The 24,004-nt window shown below is 38.8% G+C and overlaps 2 protein-coding genes across 2 annotated transcripts; both read left to right on the top strand.

The window, feature by feature from the left end:
- The first annotated feature begins 7,733 nt into the window (after nt 1–7,733).
- Nucleotides 7,734–10,160, top strand: LOC139730699 (uncharacterized). The gene is made up of 4 exons (XM_071641565.1): nt 7,734–7,880; nt 8,469–8,627; nt 9,145–9,492; nt 9,970–10,160. Exons 1-4 carry the CDS (start codon nt 7,850–7,852, stop codon nt 10,158–10,160), a joined length of 729 nt encoding a protein of 242 aa, XP_071497666.1. The 5' UTR covers nt 7,734–7,849.
- Nucleotides 10,161–13,688: 3,528 nt separating this feature from the next.
- On the top strand, nt 13,689–21,187 carry LOC139730713 (uncharacterized). The gene is made up of 5 exons (XM_071641580.1): nt 13,689–13,919; nt 14,943–15,136; nt 15,752–15,967; nt 16,955–17,071; nt 17,904–21,187. Exons 1-5 carry the CDS (start codon nt 13,790–13,792, stop codon nt 19,665–19,667), a joined length of 2,421 nt encoding a protein of 806 aa, XP_071497681.1. The 5' UTR covers nt 13,689–13,789; the 3' UTR covers nt 19,668–21,187.
- Nucleotides 21,188–24,004: the final 2,817 nt, after the last annotated feature.

The following is a 24,004-nucleotide window of genomic DNA, read 5'->3' as shown; positions in this document are numbered from 1 at the left end:
CACTACCCCCCCCCCCCCCCCATGGCAGATGATCATGGGTGTGGGTTACAGTACTCAAGGTCAAGCCTCATGGCTTTGAGAGAAAATGACTCTAAACATGCAGTGTTACCCAGTGTGGTGTCTGTAGTGAAAGAATATAGCATTTTGAAATATCGCGGGCGCCATGAGGGACAATAAGCACTCGGCGAAAGAAATCTTCGTGTTCCATTGGAGTTGAGCCGATGAGAACTGTGATAACAGGAAGCTGCTGACATTATGTCTTTGGAATGCTCGAACGGTGAAAAAAAAATCACTGATCCTGGCTGACTATATTATTTGTTACACGTAGACATTATGCTCCTCCCCGAAACGTGGCTGTCGGATGAAGATGATGATATTATACAGGAGATAACACCACCAGGATAAGTAAAGGGTGGCAGAGGAGTTGGACTTGGTGCTATTTGTATGTCACAACTACGTCCTCGTCGTGTCCCTTTGTCAAAGGATTATGAAACTTGATGGGAATGATGCATAATAACAAATGTAGCAGACCTATGAATTTCATAGTTGTCCATAGGCCTCCCCCTTCCTGCCAAAATGGTCTTTAAAAAACAGAATATTTGGCGAACCTTGATGACTTTATTGTATTCTTTTTTTAATTTAACCACCTCCCACGAAAATCGTTCCTGCTTAGCCACTTGAATGATCACTTTGGCTACCTTTTGAGATCTGACGTTTTCCACATAGAAAATGCTCTGCAGTCAACTAGACTAAGATGATATGTTACTAAAACAACACACAAGCAACACACGTTCACACATTCTTGATGTAGTGATCACGAGAGACGCTGACAATCTTATGAAGTCTATATCTGTTGATCCAGATCGGATATCTGACCATGCGGCAATCAGTTACAAAATAAAATTGTGACAAAGCAACTGCTCAACAAAAAATGAGACAGTATCGCAAAGTTGCGCGAATAGACCAGTCGTCTTTTGCACATCGATTCACGATGTATGTTCTAAATTACAGGGCCCACATGTGTCAGCAAAGACCTCAATGAGAACATCCAGGTACTCGATAAGGTCCTTTTTTCTCTGTTCTGGACGGTCATGCCCGTCTTTGTGAGAGTAAAGTAACTCTCCGTCACAAGCCAAAGTGGCACTATGCTGATGTACAGCAGGCTAAGGGAAAGCAAAAGAGACAATAAAGGAAACTCTGGAAGTCATCAAAGTCTAATCCAGACTGTGATCAGACACAATGTATGTAAGCCATATTGCACATGGCAAAAATCCTCCTAGGGGCAAAAACAAAAATGTATCATACTATAGAAGTGTGTTCACAAACAGTTCCCCTAAGCAGATACATGTATTTGAAACACTTATATTACCTTTCAAATAAGGACTAACGCTTTCTTCCTGATGTCGACTCTTCTGAAAAAATCTGGCTAGATCCTTTGCAGTGTCCTTCTCGGACAAAATCAAACACATGCGGAATAACCCACTTGACCTGAACATGATCCTGAATTTTTCGTCTTAACAATCTGGAACGTCAAGCTTGCGTTCACCTGCTGTGAGCCTTTCACAGTTTCATCCTTTCACTATGGGCGAAGAGAAGAAGCTCGTCACCAACTCCCCGAGCAAGACTTGCAACCATGACCCTATTACAACGTGGCTCATGAAGCATCACCTGTATTTTTTATTACCAAGACTGGCAGAAATTATCAATGATTTACTGACATCAGGGATATGTTCATCATGTCCTATACCTTCAAGATAACTTCCTACAAGCTTTGACAACTGAAAAGCGGCATTTGTTCTCTCCCTTAATCTGTCGTCTCCTTTCGACACGCTAAATCAGTCACTGTTGTTAACTAGAATGGAAGAAGATTATAATAAGACCTTGCTTTGAATTGGCTTAAGATGATCCTCGCTCACAGAAGATCCCATGTGCGAACTGATGGTGAATCATCAATGGATGTTCCATGTGAATTTGGAGTCCTGCAGGGCTCAGTGATGGGTCCTCTCCTGTTTACATTGTATCTCAAACCTGTAGCTCATATTCTTACGAGGCATAACATTCGCTATCATTATGTATGCAGATTACATACACGTACAAATCTACTTCACCTGTGATCCTTCCCGGAGAGAAAATGTAAACCAGACATTAAGTAAGGTGGTAATGTCTGAGATTAAGAAATGGATATTGCTGAATAAGTTGAAATTGCATTAGAATAAGACACAGTTCTGTGTCATATCCTCCCGATTACATCAAAACCATCCGCGAAATGTGACCATTGCACTGGATGATGTGGTGCTAAAGCCCTCGCCATCAGCTCACATACGGAGTGTTGTCTTTAATAGCCATATGACTACCGTTGACCAGGTCATTAATGTGTTGTTCACTATCAGGTATCATTTGAGGAACCTTGGTCGTATTGGGAAATGCCTTGACGAGTCTTCGGCGCATGACGCAGTAAGAGCGCTTGTACTCTCCAGACTAGATTACTGCAATAGTTTATCTTATGGGACTACATCACAAAATCTCTAACGTTTACAGCTTCTCAAAGATCATGTTGATAAACTAGTGTATAACAAGCCCAACTTTACTCGTGTAACACCCCTCATGAATGATTTGCATTGGCTTTCCATCTCTAAAGCCTAGCTCGCACCTTTGCGTTTCGAGCTTGCGTTCAGCTGCGTATTGCCCGAACGCAGTCTAACGCAGCCTAACGTATATAGTACTACGCAATGAAACGAGCTAATACGAGGTCAATACGCAGACTAACGCAGAGGCCTTGCGTTCTAGCTCGCTAGTTTGAAATTTTTTCAAACATCCGCAATTGAATGCAAGCTCAAAATCCATACGAGCTAAGACGAGGGGCAACCAGCTAATGCAAGCAAGGACGAGCAAGGACGAGCGACAACGAGCTGCATAACGCAGGCCAACGTAGCTTTACTTTGAACTGCTGCGTTTCACTGCGTGTGGTTGCGATACCTGCTCGTTTCACCTCGACTTACCTCGCTTTAGTTCGCATTACCTCGCTTAAGCTCGCATCACCACATTCTATTCCTAGTACTCTGCTCGCATTAGCAAGGACCGTTGCGGATGTAGCTTGCTACATTAGGCGTTTTCACATCAGCCCGATGTTTCGAAATAGCGCGCTATTTTCTGACTTGGGAAATAAAAAAATATCTCGAGCTTGGATTTTTATCGGGCTGATGTGAAAACGCCTATTGTGAATCTAGCTCGTCCGTCGCTCGCTCCCCCTCGTTCATCCTCGCCTTACCTCGTTCCTCCTCGTTCCTGTTCGATGCTGCTCACGTAGCTTGCTGTGACTGCGTATATGTCTGTGAATACAACATCTAGTTAGATTTGATTAAAATTCGCTTAGTTGACATAAGAAACACAATATGCTCATCAAATCATGAAGCTTTTGTAATAATTGTGTGCTTTCAGCAACATCAGATCCAATCATATCAGTTTTTTTAAACATCTCTTACTGAGTTTCCCGCTGTTATTTTAGGGTTTGTGGAAATCGTGTTTTTCTCGAATTGTATTACCACACATATGTATTGCAGAAAAGTAATTTTGGTCTGTTCACTCCTCAACAACTGCAGGTATATTAGCAAGGTTGTCATTCCTGCTAAATAGTGACCATAGGCAAGCCATTTTCAAATAACCTGTTATGAAAATAATGTCTTGACCCCCAAGCGACATTTAGGGTGACCCTATAAGGAAACGTTGACTTCAGACCATGAAAACGACATCAGAATCGATTTCATTGACCCAGAAAACCTCTAATACATATTTTGAAAATGATTGTGAAATGTTTACCTTTTTAAACAATGCAAGTGACATTTAAATTTCAGATGCCGGCCATATTAGATTTGGCCCTGGAGGGTGCCCTTCTTGGCGCCCATCAAAAATCGAAATAGTATGGTTTGGGCAACGTGTGTACCAAATTTGGTGCCTTTAGAAGAATTTGAACCAAAAAGTCCTTTGTGCCCCCCCCCCCCCCCCCCCCACTAACTGTAAAATGTCAACAGCTTATATACTCGTGCAACTCTCTACGAGCTTGTACGCAGCAGGGCGAACTGATACGCAGCTGAACGAGCCGGAAAGAGCAACAGTCTAGTTAAAACGAGTGGATGAGCAGTGAAACGAGGAGAAACGAGTTAATGTGAGCTGCTAGCGAGCTAGTGCGAGATGCTAGCGAGCTAGTGCGAGATGCTAGCGAGCAACGAACGAGTGGCGAACGTGGTACACGCCCAACGGGGCGAGCAATCTTCGTATTGAATCCCCTAATTAGTGGGAGGCCGTGTCACACCTTTCCGAGCAAGCTACTCGAGCTTGTTGCGAGGAGGGATTTTCCAGCACGCAGGAGAATTTCCCCGGGCGGGCAAGGATGTTTGCGAGTTTCGCACTTGTTTCTTACCTACTAGACGCGTGCTACTTATCTTCTACTTGCGTGTACTCCGTGTGACCTGCCTGAGAGCTTTGAAACCGATCCGTCTTCTGTTACGAGCTATTTACAGGTACTGAGAAGTACCTGCGTTGGAGTTGCTTGAGAGGTGCTACCGGTAAGGGTCTCCTACTGGTGTTCTGCGTGTACCTCTGCAAGCGAACCCCCACGACTCACTCGGAACAAGTTTTGAGCATGCTCAAGGCCTTGTCATACCGTATCTGGGGAAGTTTTGCGGCTTGACTTTCGGGGAAACAAATTTGCTACCCGGAGCTCTCCGCAGTTGGTCCGCACCTGACAATACCTATAGCGCGTATCTCGCCTGCAGTTGCCCGGAGGTGTGCACGCAAGTCCCATTTAACCGCAGCCAAATTTTGAGCATGCCCAAAACTTTTCCGAGTGAGTCGCGGGGATGCCCGGTGAGGTCCACGCAGAACGCCAGTAGGAGACCCTTAGCGGCAGCACCTCGCAGGCAACTCCCATGCAGGTACCTCGCAGTCCCCGTATGCAGCCAAGATAATGACATTCTGTGGGACTTCTGCCATTCCTTCGGAGGAATTCCTTCACTGAGTTGTCAGCACCCACGCGACTGGTACACAGGTCACACAGTATACCCGCAAGTAGAATTTAAGTAGAACTCGTCCAGCAAGTAAGACACATGCTCTGACTCGCCAAAATCCTTGTCCGTCCTCAGAAATTGTCCGGTATGCTGGAAAATCCCCACACACAACAAGCCCGCGTAGCATGCCCGGAAAGGTGTGACAGGGCTTTAACATGGTTGCGGGTAAAAAGACTTGCGTGCACACCTCCGGGCGACTACGAGTGAGATACGTGCTAGGTACTATCATGCGCGGGTCATCAGCGGGGACCTCCGGGTAGTAAAAATTGTTCTTCATAGGTCGCACGCAAGGTGAAAGGTGTGACACCGTCGGCTCAATGGAAAAAGGGGTTAGCGCACCTTCGGGCTCAAATTTTCCAAGAAAATAAAAATTTGTCATTCGAAAGCAGATGGCATGAGCTACATTTTCATATCAACAGATATGTCAAATTCGATCTAATTTTGTAAAAAATCCCAAAAGAAAAAGGCGATAACGTGCCGTATGCACGTCTTTGTGGTAGCAAAAAGGGGTTAACGTGAATGCGCTCTTTCGCTTCTCTTGCCTAAAGCATGGTACGAGAAGCATAAAGGGGTTATCGTTCATGCACAACCACATAACGCTTTCTCGTAATTTCGCTTGCAATGCGTCCTGACAAGTGAAAAGGCGTTATCGTCGTTCTAACTGTACTGACGCGCGCGCGCGCGCCGCCTGAGATAAGCTAGCGCATCGGCTGCATGCTCAATATGCCATGTACATCATTAGTATGCATAATGGGTACGGTTAGTACGCAGAGTCTACCGGTATTAAAATTGACTTCAATATGATATCATTAATTGCATTGGACTGCTGAATTGAAGGACGTCAACTATCTCATACTCCGTAGATCTACCCGTGATCGACGACGAACGTCAGAGTTCAGACGAATCGGAAAAATGGTAAGGATAAACCTTAGTAGATCTAGATCGATCTAAGGGCCAAATCGTGAAATCAGCCACCACTCACCTCGCTCGTGCGCTCGCTCCGTATACAAAGTCGATGGGAGAGGGTAACGGGCAACAGCACTGACGAAATAAACGGCAGTGAATGGACTGGGGACTTATTTCACGATAATGCCGATCTAATTAAGTTAGACGACTTTATGTTAACACTATTTTAATTGCTGTTGGGTTTTTTTTTGTAGAATTAGCAGCATGATTCTCATAGGATTACTTACAATTTAGATTTGCTGGACCTCGATCTAGATCTAAGTTAGTAAGTAGTTAGATAGACCTAGACTATAATCTAGTCTGAGACTAAAGTTAGATCTGGTCTATAATTTTAATATTATAGAATATAGATATGTATAGATATGTATAGACCCTAGATCTAGATGTTAGTTTGGGCGCTAATTTAGTTTCGTATCCATGCTCATAATATAGATATGTTCTCCCGAGTAGAATTTCACGAAATTTCTAGACCTAACATTTAGAGGCTCGACTCTAGATAGACCTAACACTAGTGGTTAGATCTAGATCTAAATAAGTTACACTCGCAGGAAATGTTCTCAAACATCAAGTCAGTCTTCCAAATTTTGAGCGAGATCGGATCACGGGTAGGGTCGATATCGGCTTCGAACTTAAGTCCTACATTGTCACGTCACTCGCACAGCCCCATTCATTATTTTGTGTAAAATCTAGATCTAGCGTTAGGTAATATTTCTAGATTCTAACGTTAGAGAGGCAAAATCGTGTTTCCGGCCCCATTACTTGAATCGATCATCGCGATATAAGAGACAGATTCACGGCCTAGGGTTAGGAAGATCGCGATAAGGAGGCAGACTCACGGCCTAGGTAGGGTTGGGGAAATCCTGATATACATGTAGGAGACTGATTCAAGGCCGAGGGTTAAGGAAATCGCGACATATTGATAGGTTAGGTTTAGGGTTATATAAAAGATGCACGGTGGATATCAGCCCCACCAATGTGGTAACAGCGCGCAAACGCCGTTTGGTGGGGTCGTAAACACGAGTAGATCTATGATACTGTGCTCACCAGCCCCACTGCCGTATAAATCCTGTAGGCCCTAGCTGTAGTCTGTACAATTCACATCTGTTGGTTCTGAGCGCGATCAGTAATTTGATATAGAGAGTTATGATCGATCAGCATGTAAGGTCCCATATCATATGTATTTGTAGTGATGGGGCCTATTTCACGAGTAGATTGATCTATGCCTCTACTAGAGACTAGACAAGTAGACTCGTCTATCGCTAGCTATCTCGCGATACACAAAATACCGACTGTAGCTAAGTCAGTGGCTGTGCGAGCGATGACTCGTCGCAAGAATAGCCACTACCTCAATAATATGCTAAGTCTTTAGATCTACTGTAGTTTGAGTTTGTCTAGATCTCTATCTAGACGTGGAACACCATTCTATTTTTCTAAAAAAAACGTCATTTGCATTGCGTAAACCCATCCATTTGTCCATTTGCATTTAACAAAACAAAAAATGACACTGGAGTGGACCGTAAGTACGTAACAGCACAAAAATATACAATTTTTTGGACAGCCATTATGACTGAATTTCATACCGTTTTCAGTATTCACGTTGCGTACATGACATGTCCAGCTGCCCTGAAAACTACCCTCTTTACTTGACCTTTTGGACAACCCTTACATCTATACCATTTTCAGATTTACAGTGGGCTCGTGAATTCCATATAAAATATCAAATATATGTAAATCTTCTGTATCTGTATCCTCTTAAATCATTTTAGGACACCATTTAACTGTTACTGGAAGCCTCACAGTACAATCATATAGACGTCAGCATGGAAGGGCCTCTGGAGAACAAGTCTGATGGTAAGGGTGAAAATGCCATTTAAAATTGATCCATCGTTTGTTGCCGGATATATTCAATTTCAAATGTTAGGGGAGGGGAATGTATGACATTTCCATGTCATGATGTATAAGAATGCTATTCGCTCCGTCTTTTAATTTGTAATAATTTTGTAATATTTATAACATTTGTGATGTACTTTAGTATGCAGCTAAGTGGCTAAATGTAATTTAAAGTTAAACGGAATATCTATGTGTTTATTCCTTGGCATGAATGCAGATTAATATCTATTAATTTTAGAGCAAATAACTGAAATGAAGTTTGGCAGAAACTATTAACCCAATTACCGTACTCTAAAAGTACTCAAATACTTGTATGTTTCACTCATCCAGTTCACCCTGGACCTGAAACTGACTTGTTGATGTATGTTGAATGGAAAAGTAATAAATCCCGCTATTTTTACTTGCACATTCTCAAGTCTGCCTGAGCATAATTATAATAAAGGACTAGAGCTTGGTGAAACCTATCAAACTGCTTGTATTATAACTTGCTGAGAGAAAACATTCTAAATATTGCCAGTGTTTTTAGTGATTTATTGCATATTCTTTCAGAAATGAACCACACAGCCCAGCCCAGCCAACTTTTCGAAGGCCCACTTAGGGAACCTTGTACTACCGATGCCAAGAATGAATCAGTGCTTCATCGTGGTGACAAAGACGACAGCAGTGACGACGACGATGACTTGCCCCTAGCAGTATTGATTAAGCCAGGTATATACAGAAAAAACCCCAGCTACGGTAAAGTGGTAGAGAGTAACGTGTTTGTAAATTCCCTCTTAAAAAAAAAAAAAAAATCATTGACAGATATGCAATTCCATTTTTAAATTACCTAGCTTAATTCTTCAAGGTATGTTGATTACAACGAATTGCAGGATTGGAGTCGATCTCGTCAATTAAAATTTAATGTATAAATAAACATAGCCAACTTCCGTAATGCTGATGAGTTGCCCTTTGGTAGAATTTACTAAACAGGGTGTGTAATATACATAAATTAGCACTTATGTAGAGATAATTGAGCGTGAAATTGAAAGTTCATTTAATCTACATTATCAGGGACAAGTTCATTATACCATTATTACTGCATATTCTAAAGTCTTCCTGAGCATGATTAAAATAAAGGACTAGAGCTTGGTCAAACCTGTCGAACTGCTTGTATTATAATTTGCTGAAACAAAACACGCTAAAAATTGCCTGTGTGTTTTTAGTGATTTGTTGCATACTCTTTCAGGAAAGAACCACATAACCCAGCCCAGACAACATGGTAGTGACAAAGACGTCAGTGGTGACAGTGGTGTTCACCCTGGACCTGAAACTGACCTCTTGATGTATGTGGAATGGAAAAGAGATAAATCCCGCAATGTCGTCAAACTGAGTGAGGTGAAATGTATCGGACTTCCTCTACCAGGGAATACAATAGAAATGAAATGTGGTAAAAGGAGGAAGGACATCTGGAAGGCGACAATTATAGACACTGAGGAAATTTATGATGATGACTGCAGTGATGATGAAGCCCCAAGTACCAGCTCCTACATCGAAAAAGAAGAGGAGTCTCCTCGTGCTAATTCAACCCAACAAGGTTTGTAATGATTTGTGCGAGATTGTATTGGGGCATCCCATATCAACCAATGTATTTCTTTAAAATGATAGGATAACGAAAACAAAGGATTCAATATTAATGGAACTAATCTCAGTCACCTTCGGTGTGTTGATGTGATTGTCATAATTTGAAATACAACTAGCTGAGACTGAGATGTTGTCACAGCTTGATAAGGAGAGTAAAGTGAGTATTACAATTAATATGTTCAAAACAAAAGTCATCGGCCAGTGTTAAGTAAAAATAAGATTTGAAATGGTAGAACAAGAAATTTAATAAGAATCCAAAAAAGTTGATTGTTAAAACCAGAATTGTATAGTTCGAACAATAACATGTGTAAGGACCGAGTGCAATAATTTCCTGAACAATTAGAACACGTATGGTCTGTGTACCTTGGTTAACGTTGTGCTACTCTGCCAATATTTATTTACACACTTCTCTTCTGATATACTCTTTCAGAAATGAACCACACAGCCCAGCCCAGACAACTTTTCGAAGGCCCACTTAAGGAACTTTCTACTACCGATGCCAAGAATGAATCAGTGCTTCATCGTGGTGACAAAGACGACAGCAGTGACGACAACGATGACTTGCCCCTAGCAGTATTGATCAAGCCAGGTATATACAGAAAAAAAACCCAGCTACGGTAAAGTGGTAGAGAGTAACGTGCTTGTAATTTCCCTCTTTAAAAAAAAAAAAAAAAATCATTGACGGATATTCAATTCCATTTTTACAACTCTACATTATCAGGGACAAGTTCATTATACTATTTTGACTGCATATTCTGAAGTTCTTCCAGAGCATAATTATGATAAAGGACTAGAGCTTGGTCAAACCTATCGAACTGCTTGTGTTATGATTTGCTGGAAGAAAACATTCTAAAAATTGTCATTGTTTTCGAGTGATTTGTTGCATACTCTTTCAGGAAAGAACCACATAACCCAGCCCAGACAACATGGTAGTGACAAAGACGTCAGTGGTGACAGTGGTGTTCACCCTGGACCTGAAACTGACCTCTTGATGTATGTGGAATGGAAAAGAGATAAATCCCGCAATGTCGTCAAACTGAGTGAGGTGAAATGTATCGGACTTCCTCTACCAGGGAATACAATAGAAATGAAATGTGGTAAAAGGAGGAAGGACATCTGGAAGGCGACAATTATAGACACTGAGGAAATTTATGATGATGACTGCAGTGATGATGAAGCCCCAAGTACCAGCTCCTACATCGAAAAAGAAGAGGAGTCTCCTCGTGCTAATTCAACCCAACAAGGTTTGTAATGATTTGTGCGAGATTGTATTGGGGCATCCCATATCAACCAATGTATTTCTTTAAAATGATAGGATAACGAAAACAAAGGATTCAATATTAATGGAACTAATCTCAGTCACCTTCGGTGTGTTGATGTGATTGTAATAATTTGAAATACAACTAGCTGAGACTGAGATGTTGTCACAGCTTGATAAGGAGAGTAAAGTGAGTATTACAATTAATATGTTCAAAACAAAAGTCATCGGCCAGTGTTAAGTAAAAATAAGATTTGAAATGGTAGAACAAGAAATTTAATAAGAATCCAAAAAAGTTGATTGTTAAAACCAGAATTGTATAGTTCGAACAATAACATGTGTAAGGACCGAGTGCAATAATTTCCTGAACAATTAGAACACGTATGGTCTGTGTACCTTGGTTAACGTTGTGCTACTCTGCCAATATTTATTTACACACTTCTCTTCTGATATACTCTTTCAGAAATGAACCACACAGCCCAGCCCAGACAACTTTTCGAAGGCCCACTTAAGGAACTTTCTACTACCGATGCCAAGAATGAATCAGTGCTTCATCGTGGTGACAAAGACGACAGCAGTGACGACAACGATGACTTGCCCCTAGCAGTATTGATCAAGCCAGGTATATACAGAAAAAAAACCCAGCTACGGTAAAGTGGTAGAGAGTAACGTCCTTGTAATTTCCCTCTTTAAAAAAAAAAAAAAAATCATTGACAGATATTCAATTCCATTAACATCAGGGACAAGTTCATTATACTATTTTGACTGCATATTCTGAAGTTCTTCCAGAGCATAATTATGATAAAGGACTAGAGCTTGGTCAAACCTATCGAACTGCTTGTATTATGATTTGCTGGAAGAAAACATTCTAAAAATTGCCATTGTTTTCGAGTGATTTGTTGCATACTCTTTCAGGAAAGAACCACATAACCCAGCCCAGACAACATGGTAGTGACAAAGACGACAGTGGTGACGACGACGACGACTTGCCCCTAGCAGAATTGATTAAGCCAGGTATGGAAAGGAAAATTTAAAATAAAAATTAAAACACATTGCACTATACCAATTTGTAATTGCCTAGCTTAATTCGTCCATGGATGTTGATCACAACAAAGTGCAGGTCTGGATTTGAGTCATTCTGGTCAATGAAATATGATAAAATGAACATAACCAACTACCGTAATGCTGACGAGCTGTCCTTGGCAGAATTGACTGAACAAAGTGTGTTTATATAAATATAAATTAGCACACACACTAATAAATTTAAATGAGCGTGAGAATTTATCTGCATTATTTAAAATACTTTTAGGGACAGGTTCATTATAGTATTCTACTGCGTATTCTAAAGTCTTCCTGAGCATAATTATGATAAAAGACTAGAGCTTGGTCAAACCTATCGAACTGCTTGTATTATGATTTGCTGGAAGAAAACATTCTAAAAATTGCCATTGTTTTCGAGTGATTTGTTGCATACTCTTTCAGGAAAGAACCACATAACCCAGCCCAGACAACATGGTAGTGACAAAGACGACAGTGGTGACGACGACGACGACTTGCCCCTAGCAGAATTGATTAAGCCAGGTATGGAAAGGAAAATTTAAAATAAAATTAAAACACATTGCACTATACCAATTTGTAATTGCCTAGCTTAATTCGTCCATGGATGTTGATCACAACAAAGTGCAGGTCTGGATTTGAGTCATTCTGGTCAATGAAATATGATAAAAATGAACATAACCAACTACCGTAATGCTGACGAGCTGTCCTTGGCAGAATTGACTGAACAAAGTGTGTTTATATAAATATAAATTAGCACACACATAAATTTAAATGAGCGTGAGAATTTATCTGCATTATTTAAAATACTTTTAGGGACAGGTTCATTATAGTATTCTACTGCGTATTCTAAAGTCTTCCTGTGACATAATTATGAATAGATAACAAATGACTAGCACTTGGTCAAACCTATCCAATTGCTTGTATTATAATATACTTAAGAGGAAACATGAACTAAATGCTAGAGTTTTCTGTAACATTTTTTTTAAGGAATGGATGACATTAACCAGGCCACTGAGCCCATGCAACTTTCTGAAGACTCAATTGAGAAATCAGTGGGAACAGCCAATGACAAGGATGGTGGAGATAAGTCACCTCTACAGAATTGACCCCAAAAGGTACTCAATTAAGATTAAGAAATGTTAACCAACATATAACTGCGAATAGCCTGAATGAGAGATTAAGAGTGGATATACGATGTTCAGAAATTATTATTGACAGAAGCACAACCGTTTCACAAGCATATGCCAGAGTTCCGGGAATTAGATAAATGTAAATGGCTTGAATTCAACTTGTCATGCTGCTTGAATAGAAATTATATATCTATTTCATTTACAAATAGGCCTGTATGACAGTATATGTCTTGACAAGAAAATATAATTGACACAAGTTCGGGTAATTCATCTACAATTTTGTTAGATTCCATTTATGATGATCCATTCGATGTCAAATCTGCAAACCCTTAGTGATATAAATGTGGTTATTTGTATGGAGTCTGGAAACTGAATTAAGGAGCAAGATAGCCAAGCAGACACGATAAAGAATTCATGTATACGTTCTTACAGTTGGAATAAATATCACATGGTTATGATATCACCAACAAAATATTGTTCACATTTTGAAAGACAATGAAAGGAAATAAGTGGCACATGTAATTTTTCGATGGCTACCCCTTTTGTCTGGGGAAAGGGGCTTTCACAATTGGTTGTGCGATCGCTATTGCCATTATTTCTTGATAGTATACTTTGTACAGGATCGCAAGCAATGCGCAAGCGATCGACATGACCGATTGTGAAAGCCCCCTTAATTAGCAGCAGTGCGTATGATAACAAATTGCTAGCACTTCGTGAAACCTATCCAATTGCTTTTATCATAATTTGTTGAAAAGGAAACATGAACTAAATGCTAGAGTTTTCTGTAACATTTTTTTAAAGGAATGGACCACATTTACCAGGCCACTGAGCCCATGCAATTTTCTGGAGACTCTATTGAGGAAGCGGTGGGAACAGATACTAATGACGAGGATGGTGGAGATGAGTCATCTCTACCAGAATTGACCCCAAAAGGTACTCAATTAAGATTAAGAATTGTCAACCAACATATACTTTGCGAATAGCCTGAATGAAAGATCAATAGTGGATATATATGATAAGAAATTATTATTGGCAGAACGCACAGCCGTTTTATGGGCATGTGCCAGAGTTTATGGGAATTAGAGAAATGTAAATGGCTTGAATTTAACTGGTCAGGTTGCTTGAATAGAAATTATATATTATTGCATTTACAAATGGGACTGTATGACAGTATGTGTCTTAAAAGAAAACAAAATCGACACAAGTTCGGGTAATTCATCTACAATTTTGTTAAATTCCATTTATGACCATCCATTCGATGTCAAGTCTGCAAACCCTAGTGAAATAAAATTATTATTGTATGCAGTCCGGAAACTGAATTAAGGAGCAGGATAGCAAAGCAGACACGATACAGAATTCATGTATACGTTCTTACAGTTAAATAAATATCACATGGTTATAATATCAACAACAAAATCTTATTAAAATTTTGGAAGTGAATTAATATGAATAAGTGGCATATGTCATTTTCCAGTGCTACCCCATTTTTCTTGGTAACGACGGTGGGGTATTATTCGTGTGAAATATAATTTTATGTATTACTTAAGCCATGAGTTGGTAACAGTTAGTTAAAACAATGTTGGCTGTCACATTCTACGTAATTACCTAATTCATGGTCATAAGGGAATATTGATTTGAAAGTGTAAGATAAAACAACATACAAGTCCTCTGTAACATATCGGGCGAAGAGGTTATAATTTCATTAGTGTGAAAACATGAAAATGAATCTGTTGTCGAAGACTTGAAGTAAGCCATCTCCGAAATGGAAATGAGCCACGCCCCCTTAAAACACAAGTGAGCAATAAGGCAACTGACATTTGATAATGTGTTTGGAATCATTCAAAGTAATTAGTTGTTTTACTAAAAAGAGGCATTTGATCAATTGAATGGAAATATAAATGAAAAGTTAAAGTGATTGGAATTCGGCAACGAGTGTTAACTTGTTTTCCATTTTAGGTACTTTCTTGGATATAAGTCAAGCATTTCCTGAGTCGTTGTATGAACTGCAACAGGGCCTACCTATGTTCTGTTGTAATAGAGGATGTACTCGTGAAGTTTACCAGGAATGTATGACATGTTGGAAGCTGATCTGCTATGAACATTTTGTCGCAAAGGATCCTTGCAGTTGTCACGATGGCAAAGCTTGGGAGGTAAGAGTTAGCACGTTAAGTCTAAGCTTTAATTTAAAAATATCAAAAAGAAACTAAATACTAACAGTTCACCAATAATTCCGCGTGAGGTTTCACATACTTGACATAGTAGACAGACCTTGACATACTATTGTTATTTTCATGAACTTCTCATAAAAAATATTGTCATGGTGACTTACAGTAAGCTTGGAGCTCGTTATTCAATATACACATGCATACATGAACTTGAATGTGATAAACATTGCCAGTCAATATTTATTCTAATTCTTCAGAGACTGTACCACAACATATGATTATTTCTAATGTTTCTATGTTGTAATCAAAATCAAACAAAAACTTAAGTCAATGGAAATGAACTAATATTTCTAATATTGATTTCTTCTTGCGAACAAACTAATGCAGATAGCATAAGAACTAAACAAGAAATCTTCAACACTTCGTTCACATGTAAACGGAAATAGTGTCGGAATTGAAACCAGATATGTTTTGATGCATTGTGTGTGACTCGTACTAATTATAGATAATTAAAATTGCATTTAGTTCTTTATGAGAATTAAATTTCTGTTTGATTCTGATATATATATATATTATATATATATAATTATATATATGTAGGATGTTACAGACTTCGAGCGAGAGCGAAGCGACCGTGAGCAGCAAGATCCAGAGGTCTCACTTAACCATGCAGACTTCGAGCGAGAGCGAAGAGACCGTGAGCAGCAAGATCCGGAGGTCTCACTTAACCATGCAGACTTCGAGCGAGAGCGAAGCGACCGTGAGCAGCCAGACCCGGAGGTCTCACTTAACCTTGATGATGCTGAACAGCAGAAGGTAATACGGATTTTTTTTCTTCTCTTTCAAATATAAATCAGTGTGACAACAAGCAATCACACAATTAAAGACATATCGTCCTTTTTGCAGATCAGCAGAAAACCATCCAAACATCTGTAAACCCTAGAGCATGGTGGGCAGGTTGTATATTCAAAATGTGAAATAGTTAAATCATGTAAAATTCAAATAATGCACGTAAACAGTGCATGAGAGATAGTCTTGCTCAGACACTTGGAAGTTTTGTTTCTTGAAATAATAGTTATCTGTGTGTAATTTAAATTACAAAACACATTATGAACATAATGTACATTATAGAAGACATTATTCAATATTTTGTAAAAAGTAATTGAAAAGGACTGTGTCAGAGACTAATATATTTTTTCGAGGTTCGAAAAAATAAATTCAAATTATAACGGTAGTTTGTACTTCACAAGTGAAGACCCTACAGGTCTAAAAACTACACAAAGGTTTTTGTAACAGTGTCTTCTTCATTATATACCTTATTGTTTTACACCAATTGTATACACAAATTCAATGCAAAAGGGACATAATGTCTTTAAGGCTCTCCTTATCAATAAGTCCTCTAAATCACAAACTTATTAAAACAATCATATCAATTGTGCTTGTACTAGCATTTTGCTTATTTCTCCTGATGGCATAACGGCAATTGACTAAGCTCCTTCAAATTTAGCCAGGCAGAACGATAGCAGCCTCTTCCCGTGTTTTGAATAAAAGCGATATTTTTTATTCTTAATTCATAGATTTGTGAATTTATAACATAGTTCCCTGAAGACAGCATGAGCTTTCAGTTAAAACTATTAACATGTCATCACAGGCACCTTCAAAGCTTTTGAAAGGCTAATGAAAACTTTGCTAAAAATTTAACCCCCTTTTTGTATTCTCTGTTTCTTTTTGTTTTACTGAGTCCAGTTAGATATTCAGATAATGCTCTTACGTTGGCTTCTTGTCTCCATATATCACTCGAAGGATGAAATAAATGAGACGGAGCAAGATCAAGGTGACCGTGACTCCCTCGAGCATCAAGAGGGTCAGCATACCCAACATGAAGATAACATGCACGAGGTTCAAGACAGTCAGTCTGAGGTGATTATATGATATAAAAGGTGTCATGAATTATGATAATATGAGCAGTATTTCAACAACAAAAATCTCTGTCAAATCATTATCTACACTTAGTAACTGCTTATTTCGGAAAGTGTGATTGGCTCTTCATACACGGGTTATGTACTGTAGTTCAATTACAGACTTGCAATAGCTTACAATCAAGTCCATTGCAAACGCGCCAGAAATTTAGTTTCTAAATTCTAAATTCCAAAATTCGCTACAACTTGGGGCACACAAGGATCAGACTGGTTCCACTGTATGGAATAATCTCCTTTTAGTTAGATAAACTTTGCTCTTCATCAGAGTCCTTTAAAAGTAGTTTAAAACTCACTTCTTTAATGCTACCTTTTGATTACCCATGCCTTGTATTAATAATTTACTTTCTATCTTACTCTTCTATTTTCGCGTGGAGCATTCTACAGAGTGGATTTGCCGCATTACAAATCTCATCAATCATTATTATCATTATTACTTACTGTTGCAGAATTTTAGGGAAACTAATATGAGAACTGCCTCGTGCCGTTTTTTCGACCTCTAATTTACGTCTGTAAACTCGCTGAAAAACGCATACGTTTTTAGACGCTAAACGGTTCAGTGTAGGACAGTACCTTTGTATTCACGAAACATGGCCCATATCTAATATTGACTTTTCACTTGCATATTGACATGTTTCTGTGGATTATTTTTGAACCTTCAGTATATTCCCACTTTTTTACAATAAACTTATGAAACAAATTTCCTTTTTACATTCTGTGTGCTACTTGTAGCAAGGAGAAAGAAAGAGTTAATCATGTGTTATTTTCTATTTCAGAAACGTGGGAGGAAGAGAAAACGGAATCCAGAAGAATGGAAGAAAAGACAGCAGTCAAGAAAACGTAATCGGGGAGAGGAATATGTTGTACGTAATAAAACAATCCCTGCCAGAAAGATAGGAAAGAAGTGTAACACAAAATGTCCCCATAAGTGCTTCTCTAAGTTCTCTGATGAAGACAGGAAAACATTGTTCGAGGATTACTGGAAAACGGGCTCCTACACCCGTCAGCGAGATTTTATTCATCACCATATTTCTCGGTCCAAAGCAATACCTAGAAAAAAGAGAAAAAGTCAGAAGCGAGTGCGTCACATGTACAAATACCATCTCCCGCTCACATCACAAAGGGAACGAGTGTGCAAACATTTCTTTCTCAGTACTTTGGGAATTGGTTCCAAGCTTATTGAGTATACATTGAAGAAGTATGAAGGCCCGTTTGCACGAGAAGACAGGAGGGGAAAGTTACCGTCAGTGAACAAAACTTCAGAAGAAGATGTTAAGAAAGTATGTGAACACATTGATTCATTTCCTGTTGTTGAATCACATTACTGTCGTGCGTCTTCAAAAAGGAAATATCTGGACCCTTCTTTAAGCGTTTCCAAGATGTACGCAATGTACGAATCGTCTGTATCGAAACCAGTTTCCTTCGCAGTGTATAGAAACATTTTCAATTCCCAATATAATTTGGGATTTCATCATCCGAAGAAAGATGAATGTAACACATGTGCTTCATTCAATAATTCAACTCCGGAAGAAAGGGAAGTTAAAGAGCAGAACTACAAGAAACACATTGCTGAAAAGGAAAGTGCAAGAGAAGAGAAACAAAGAGACAAGGAACGAGCAAAGATCGATCCAATCTTTAGCTCCTTTACTTTTGATCTTCAACAGGTCTTGACTACACCCTATGGCCAGACATCTTCGTTCTATTACAAGCGGAAAATGTCTACGTATAATTTCACTGTATACAACCAGGCTACTGCATGTGGAAATTGCTTTGTCTGGCATGAGACTACAGCGAAGCGGGGAGCATGTGAGATTGGCTCATGCCTCTTAAAGTTCATGCAGTCACTTGATCCTGATACCACACACATAAGTTTCTTTTCTGACTGCTGTGGAGGCCAAAATCGGAACAGAATTATAGCTTGCACTTTGCTATATGCAGTTCTGCACACTAATGTTGCCATCATTGACCATAAATTCTTGATCAGCGGACATACTCAAATGGAATGTGACGCGATGCATTCCTGCATCGAAAGGAACAAAAGGGGAGTGACAATCCATCACCCCGACCAGTGGATACCAGTTATTCAAACAGCAAGGAACAGGAATCGGTATGAAGTTACCCACATGACGAAAGAGGACTTCCTTGATCTGCGTCAGTTGACAACACCCTGTGTGAAGTACATGAAGAAAGACAGGGCTGGCAATCCCGTCAACTGGTTGAAAATTCGTCAGATCCGCGTACAGAGGACAGACCCCTCTGTCATCAAAATAAAGTATGATTTCAACGAAGACTTCGTAGAAGTTCGCGTCTCGGGCTCAAGTCGAAGAAATGACATGCGTCTGCCTCTGTTGTACAAGCAACATCTCGCCCTCTCAAGGGAAAAGAAGCAAGATTTGCTTAGTTTGTGCAAGGACAACATTATCCCATCGATGTATCACAGCTACTATGAAAACCTCACGACAGAGGTACAACAGTCTCAGAGTGATGAATCCGAGGAGGAGGAAAATGATGGACACATGCATCAAACATCCGAACAGTGAATCATATTGTAGGCCTACTGTTGTGGCTTGAACACAGACGACAGTACAAATACATATACAGCTGTAGTACTCTTGTGCATCGTTTGAATTCTACACATCTTGCGACTTTGACATTTCACAGACATGATCCAAATACTAGTATCATTAGTTGTATACAGTGTTTGGTGTATTTAGGGAAGTCTGCAAAAGGACTTTCTAACTTTAAGGCGGAGATACACATACAGTATATAACATGAGCCAACCTGATGTCTGCATTAGAGCCTATTAGCATATGGAATGGAACTTTAGATTTCATACTGCCTTACTTTGGTAAAAGGAATCAAGAGACATACCATCCAAATTTGAGTAATTGACGTTTTTATATTACACCTAATGTGCTCTTCTTCCAAGTCAAATTTAATGCACAAACACTCACCTTGCTCAGAGATATAATAGGTTATACATTGTGATATTCCATTGATGCCCTTGCAAATTTGAGACACATTTTGGTCATTACAAGGAGTATCACTTTTGTCGCTTACTTCGTTTTGCCCAACTAGGGCACCACATTGAAGGGAGAATGCAATGACTTGGACTTGGACATTACTTAGATTGAACACGTAGGCCTGTACTTAGAAAATACAGTAAGTATGTACACATTTTTGGATGAATTAAAATGTATTCTAGGAATTCTGTTTTTCCATTGGTAATTCGAAATATTCAAAATTAAGTGCAAATAAGGACACTAACAATAATTACAGAAATACCTGGTATAATGTGTGCTTGTGTGACAATTGTATCATAATAAATTACAAAACGAATTGAATCGAATCTGCAAATCCTCAAACCTTGGGAAATTTGAATACATGTCTTCTTGTATTTCAAAATATTCCGATGAACTTGATGAGATTTGGGGTTTTTCGCCCAAAGTGAAGAAAATTTATGCTTAATTTACACCATTATCTTTATTTTTTGAAATGTAAGTATTGGAAGAATGTGACATGCCCTGCAAAATTACAAATGTGTTGTTTGAAAATTGATTTCTAAGTTGCAATTTGAAATGCCACGATTTCACTTTCTTAGACTACTTTCACAACATAACTAATAATTGTGATTAGCATTTGGATATTCTGCGATGCAATGACAGCAAGGAGAGCATGAATTCATATTAATGTAAATAAAGGCAAGAACAGTAAAAAAATGTCAACAAGTTTTGAAAAAGTATCATAGTTAGAGACGCGAGTATATACCTGGCAGAATGTCATCACAAGTCCTGCATAGATGCAACACTGTGTATTATTCGAAATGTATTAATCTAATTGTCGATTTCACTTTCGTAACTATATCTGCACAGCATGAACAAGAAAGTGAATAATATTTTGATATTTAGCATTGTTTCATATTTTATGCCTCCGCCAACGAAGTGGCCGCAGGCGTTATGTTTTCGGGTCGTCCATCCGTGCGTATGTCCGTCCCATTTTGTTTTTTTCAATATCTCAAGAACCGTGATGGTTTGACATCAAACTTAGTATGAGGGTATATGGGGGGGGGGGGGGAATAATACTTTGGTTCGATTTTGGGGTCATTGGGTTAAAGGTCAAAGGTCACAGAGGTCATTTTGTGGAAAAATGAGGTAACTTTGAGAAAATAAATAAAATGAATTTGATTGTATTAACTGCCTTAAAGATGGTTCGTTCCTTGAATAGCTATGCAACATCGTAAGTTGATTAAAATGTAATTTTAGACAATCTGAAGCTTTCACGTTTGGAATCTTGATGTATACACGCAAAACATTATGCCGTTAAATTTCAAACGACCTTTTTTCATACCTCGAAACAAATATTAGTCTGTATTACAGTCCCTATTTGTAATTATGTAATGATGTGTGAAGTCCTTATTTTCACCATATTATTACAATATTTTCCAAAATATCTTCTACAATAATGAATAATATGTTCAACATTTGTTTTTTTTTTCAAATTATACACAGAAACCTATTATTTCAACAAATAAACATGTCAATTGTCTGAGCAAGAACTATCAATCATGTATTGTTTATGTGTATTATTTGAATTTCGCGTGACTTATCGACTTCAAATTTTGAATATATAGCTTAAAAGTGTCATGTCAGGTAGACCGATGCCGCAATTTAAATGTTAATTGGCTGTATATATATATATATATATATATATATATATAATAAACTCATTTGAACATACATGGTGTTTGATTTGATTTCATTGTTGGTATTTCATTGGTCAGCTACATTAGACCATTAAAGCACAAAGATAGCTTTGATAAATCTGAAAACCTTTGAAAAATACTTCTCAAAAAAATTGTAGTATCAATTTTGATCATGATCGTTGTGCCAAGTCATTGAGCAGTAGTAATTGCTCTAAATTTCTTCATTAATTTCTAAATAATTTATGTGAGTTATTTAAGAATGGTCTCGAGGGCATTCGAATGAATACATGCACATTATCAGCTATAGTTTACAAGGTGTAACTATGAATAAATCGTTAGTCTAATATTTGTTCAAAGCGTGAAAATTATTTAGAAACACTTGCGAGAATGTCTTAAGATATAAAGAGCAAGTTCTATTTTATTTTCTGTTTTTCATTCCCAAAACTATCTCTGTGCTTAGTACCAGACCACATTTAAAATTTTCTCGTACAATATACATGTATTATCTATGCGTAACTCTTGATTATTTTTTTCTTTAAAAATTATGAATTATGTACCAAATGAAATAACCAATGCTGCAAAATATTATCCCCTTTTGTCACGGGCAAAATATGTTGAAATAGCTTGCAGGAATTATCTAAAGGCAAAATAAGCTGCAAATCCTTAAATTGGCAACATAATTCTATACACTGTTGTAGGTGCAAATTGGCAACTTTTTCGATTGGAAAGGATTGCCACATGTTTTTATGCCATATTGTATACACAAAGCATACATTTTCATAGAATTGACTTAGAAATGAAGAAATTTATGTTGCTAATTTTAATACTAAAAAGCGATTGATGTCCTCTTAGGAATGTGGTCTGGTATGCATGGGGTTAATGCATTTCTCACAAATACAATATATTGAATCCTATAATTTAGAATTTTCCAGTAATAAAATGGGGATAAGGCCCCACTACAGTATATAAAAGACACGACTGATAAAGCCTAGCAGTTACGTTAAAATCACTATTGGGTACAGACAAACTTAATGCACACATGACAGTACCCTTTCAACACCGTCAGTTCGTGCGATGTTAAATGGCAAGAAGGGGTTATCGACGCGCGCTTTAGCGTTAACCCCTTTTTGCCATTCAAAAGCACGCGAAGATATGGCTGTATTAAGGTTACTAATGGAAAAATTGTAATTACTCAAAGATTTAATGAGGATTATCGCTGAAAGTACGCTTGTAAAGTAATTAATCGTTAATCTACACTATATATAAGAAATGAAGGAATCAACCTTGATTAAACCCAATTTTGAAGCCAAAAAACCTTTAAAGTCGATTATCTCGAAAACTTTTTTCGCGCAGCCCCGCGTAGCTCGGATGCGTTAACCCCTTTTTCCATTGAGGCGACGACACAGTCTTTACGAGCAAAAGCGAGCTGGAGCGAGGTGAAAAGCAACCTAAGGCAACCGTAGGCAATCATTTTGTGAAAAATATACGAGCTACAACGCAACAATGTGACTGCTACAGAATATTTTGCCGCGGACTGCTGCGTTAGGCTGCTTTAAGGCTGCTTTAAGGCTGCGTTGGGCTTACGCAGCTATACGCAGCTGAAACCGCAAAGGTGTGAGTGGGGGTTAAGGGAATTGAATTTAAAGTGAAAACTAAGTTTCGGTAAGTGCTTGAGAACCCGTCTAGCACCATTTCATTTTTGCTTGCAATATATCGAAAGAGTCCACTAAGAAACTTACCTGGCTGACGCGGTTTGCCGGAATGATGAGTCGGTTTGGAGTATTTTGAGAAAATAATAATAGTAGGAAAACCGACTTTTATTCCAGAAGACTCCAGACTAACTCGGTCTCGGGAAAAATTCGACCCTACTTCAGACAATTCACACGCAGTAAGTGATCGCCACATTCTACTGGCCACTGCATAATGCCAAATAAGGCCTAACTGAATGGACAGGAAAGTGCGTGCTAACGTAATCCTGTACAAAACAAAACAAAAATGACAGCGCGCGGTCCTCAATTGCTGAGACGCGCGGTCTTTGGAGTTTTTGTTGTTGTTTAGGCGCACACTAATTTTGCATGCGCGCAAAAGAGGTTTTTGATGCGCGCGTTGTAACAACTCGGACCATTACTGCGAGTAGCCAGAACACGAAGCGCTAGTTTATACAGGCCGCTCCC

Source organism: Diadema antillarum, unplaced genomic scaffold (assembly GCF_040938485.1).
Source record: "Diadema antillarum isolate AM-2024a unplaced genomic scaffold, OU_Dant_1.0 seq00000329_RagTag, whole genome shotgun sequence".
Classification (NCBI taxonomy): domain Eukaryota; kingdom Metazoa; phylum Echinodermata; class Echinoidea; order Diadematoida; family Diadematidae; genus Diadema; species Diadema antillarum.
The sequence above is the reverse complement of the archived record's forward strand: the minus strand, read 5'-3'. Positions and strand labels throughout refer to the sequence as shown.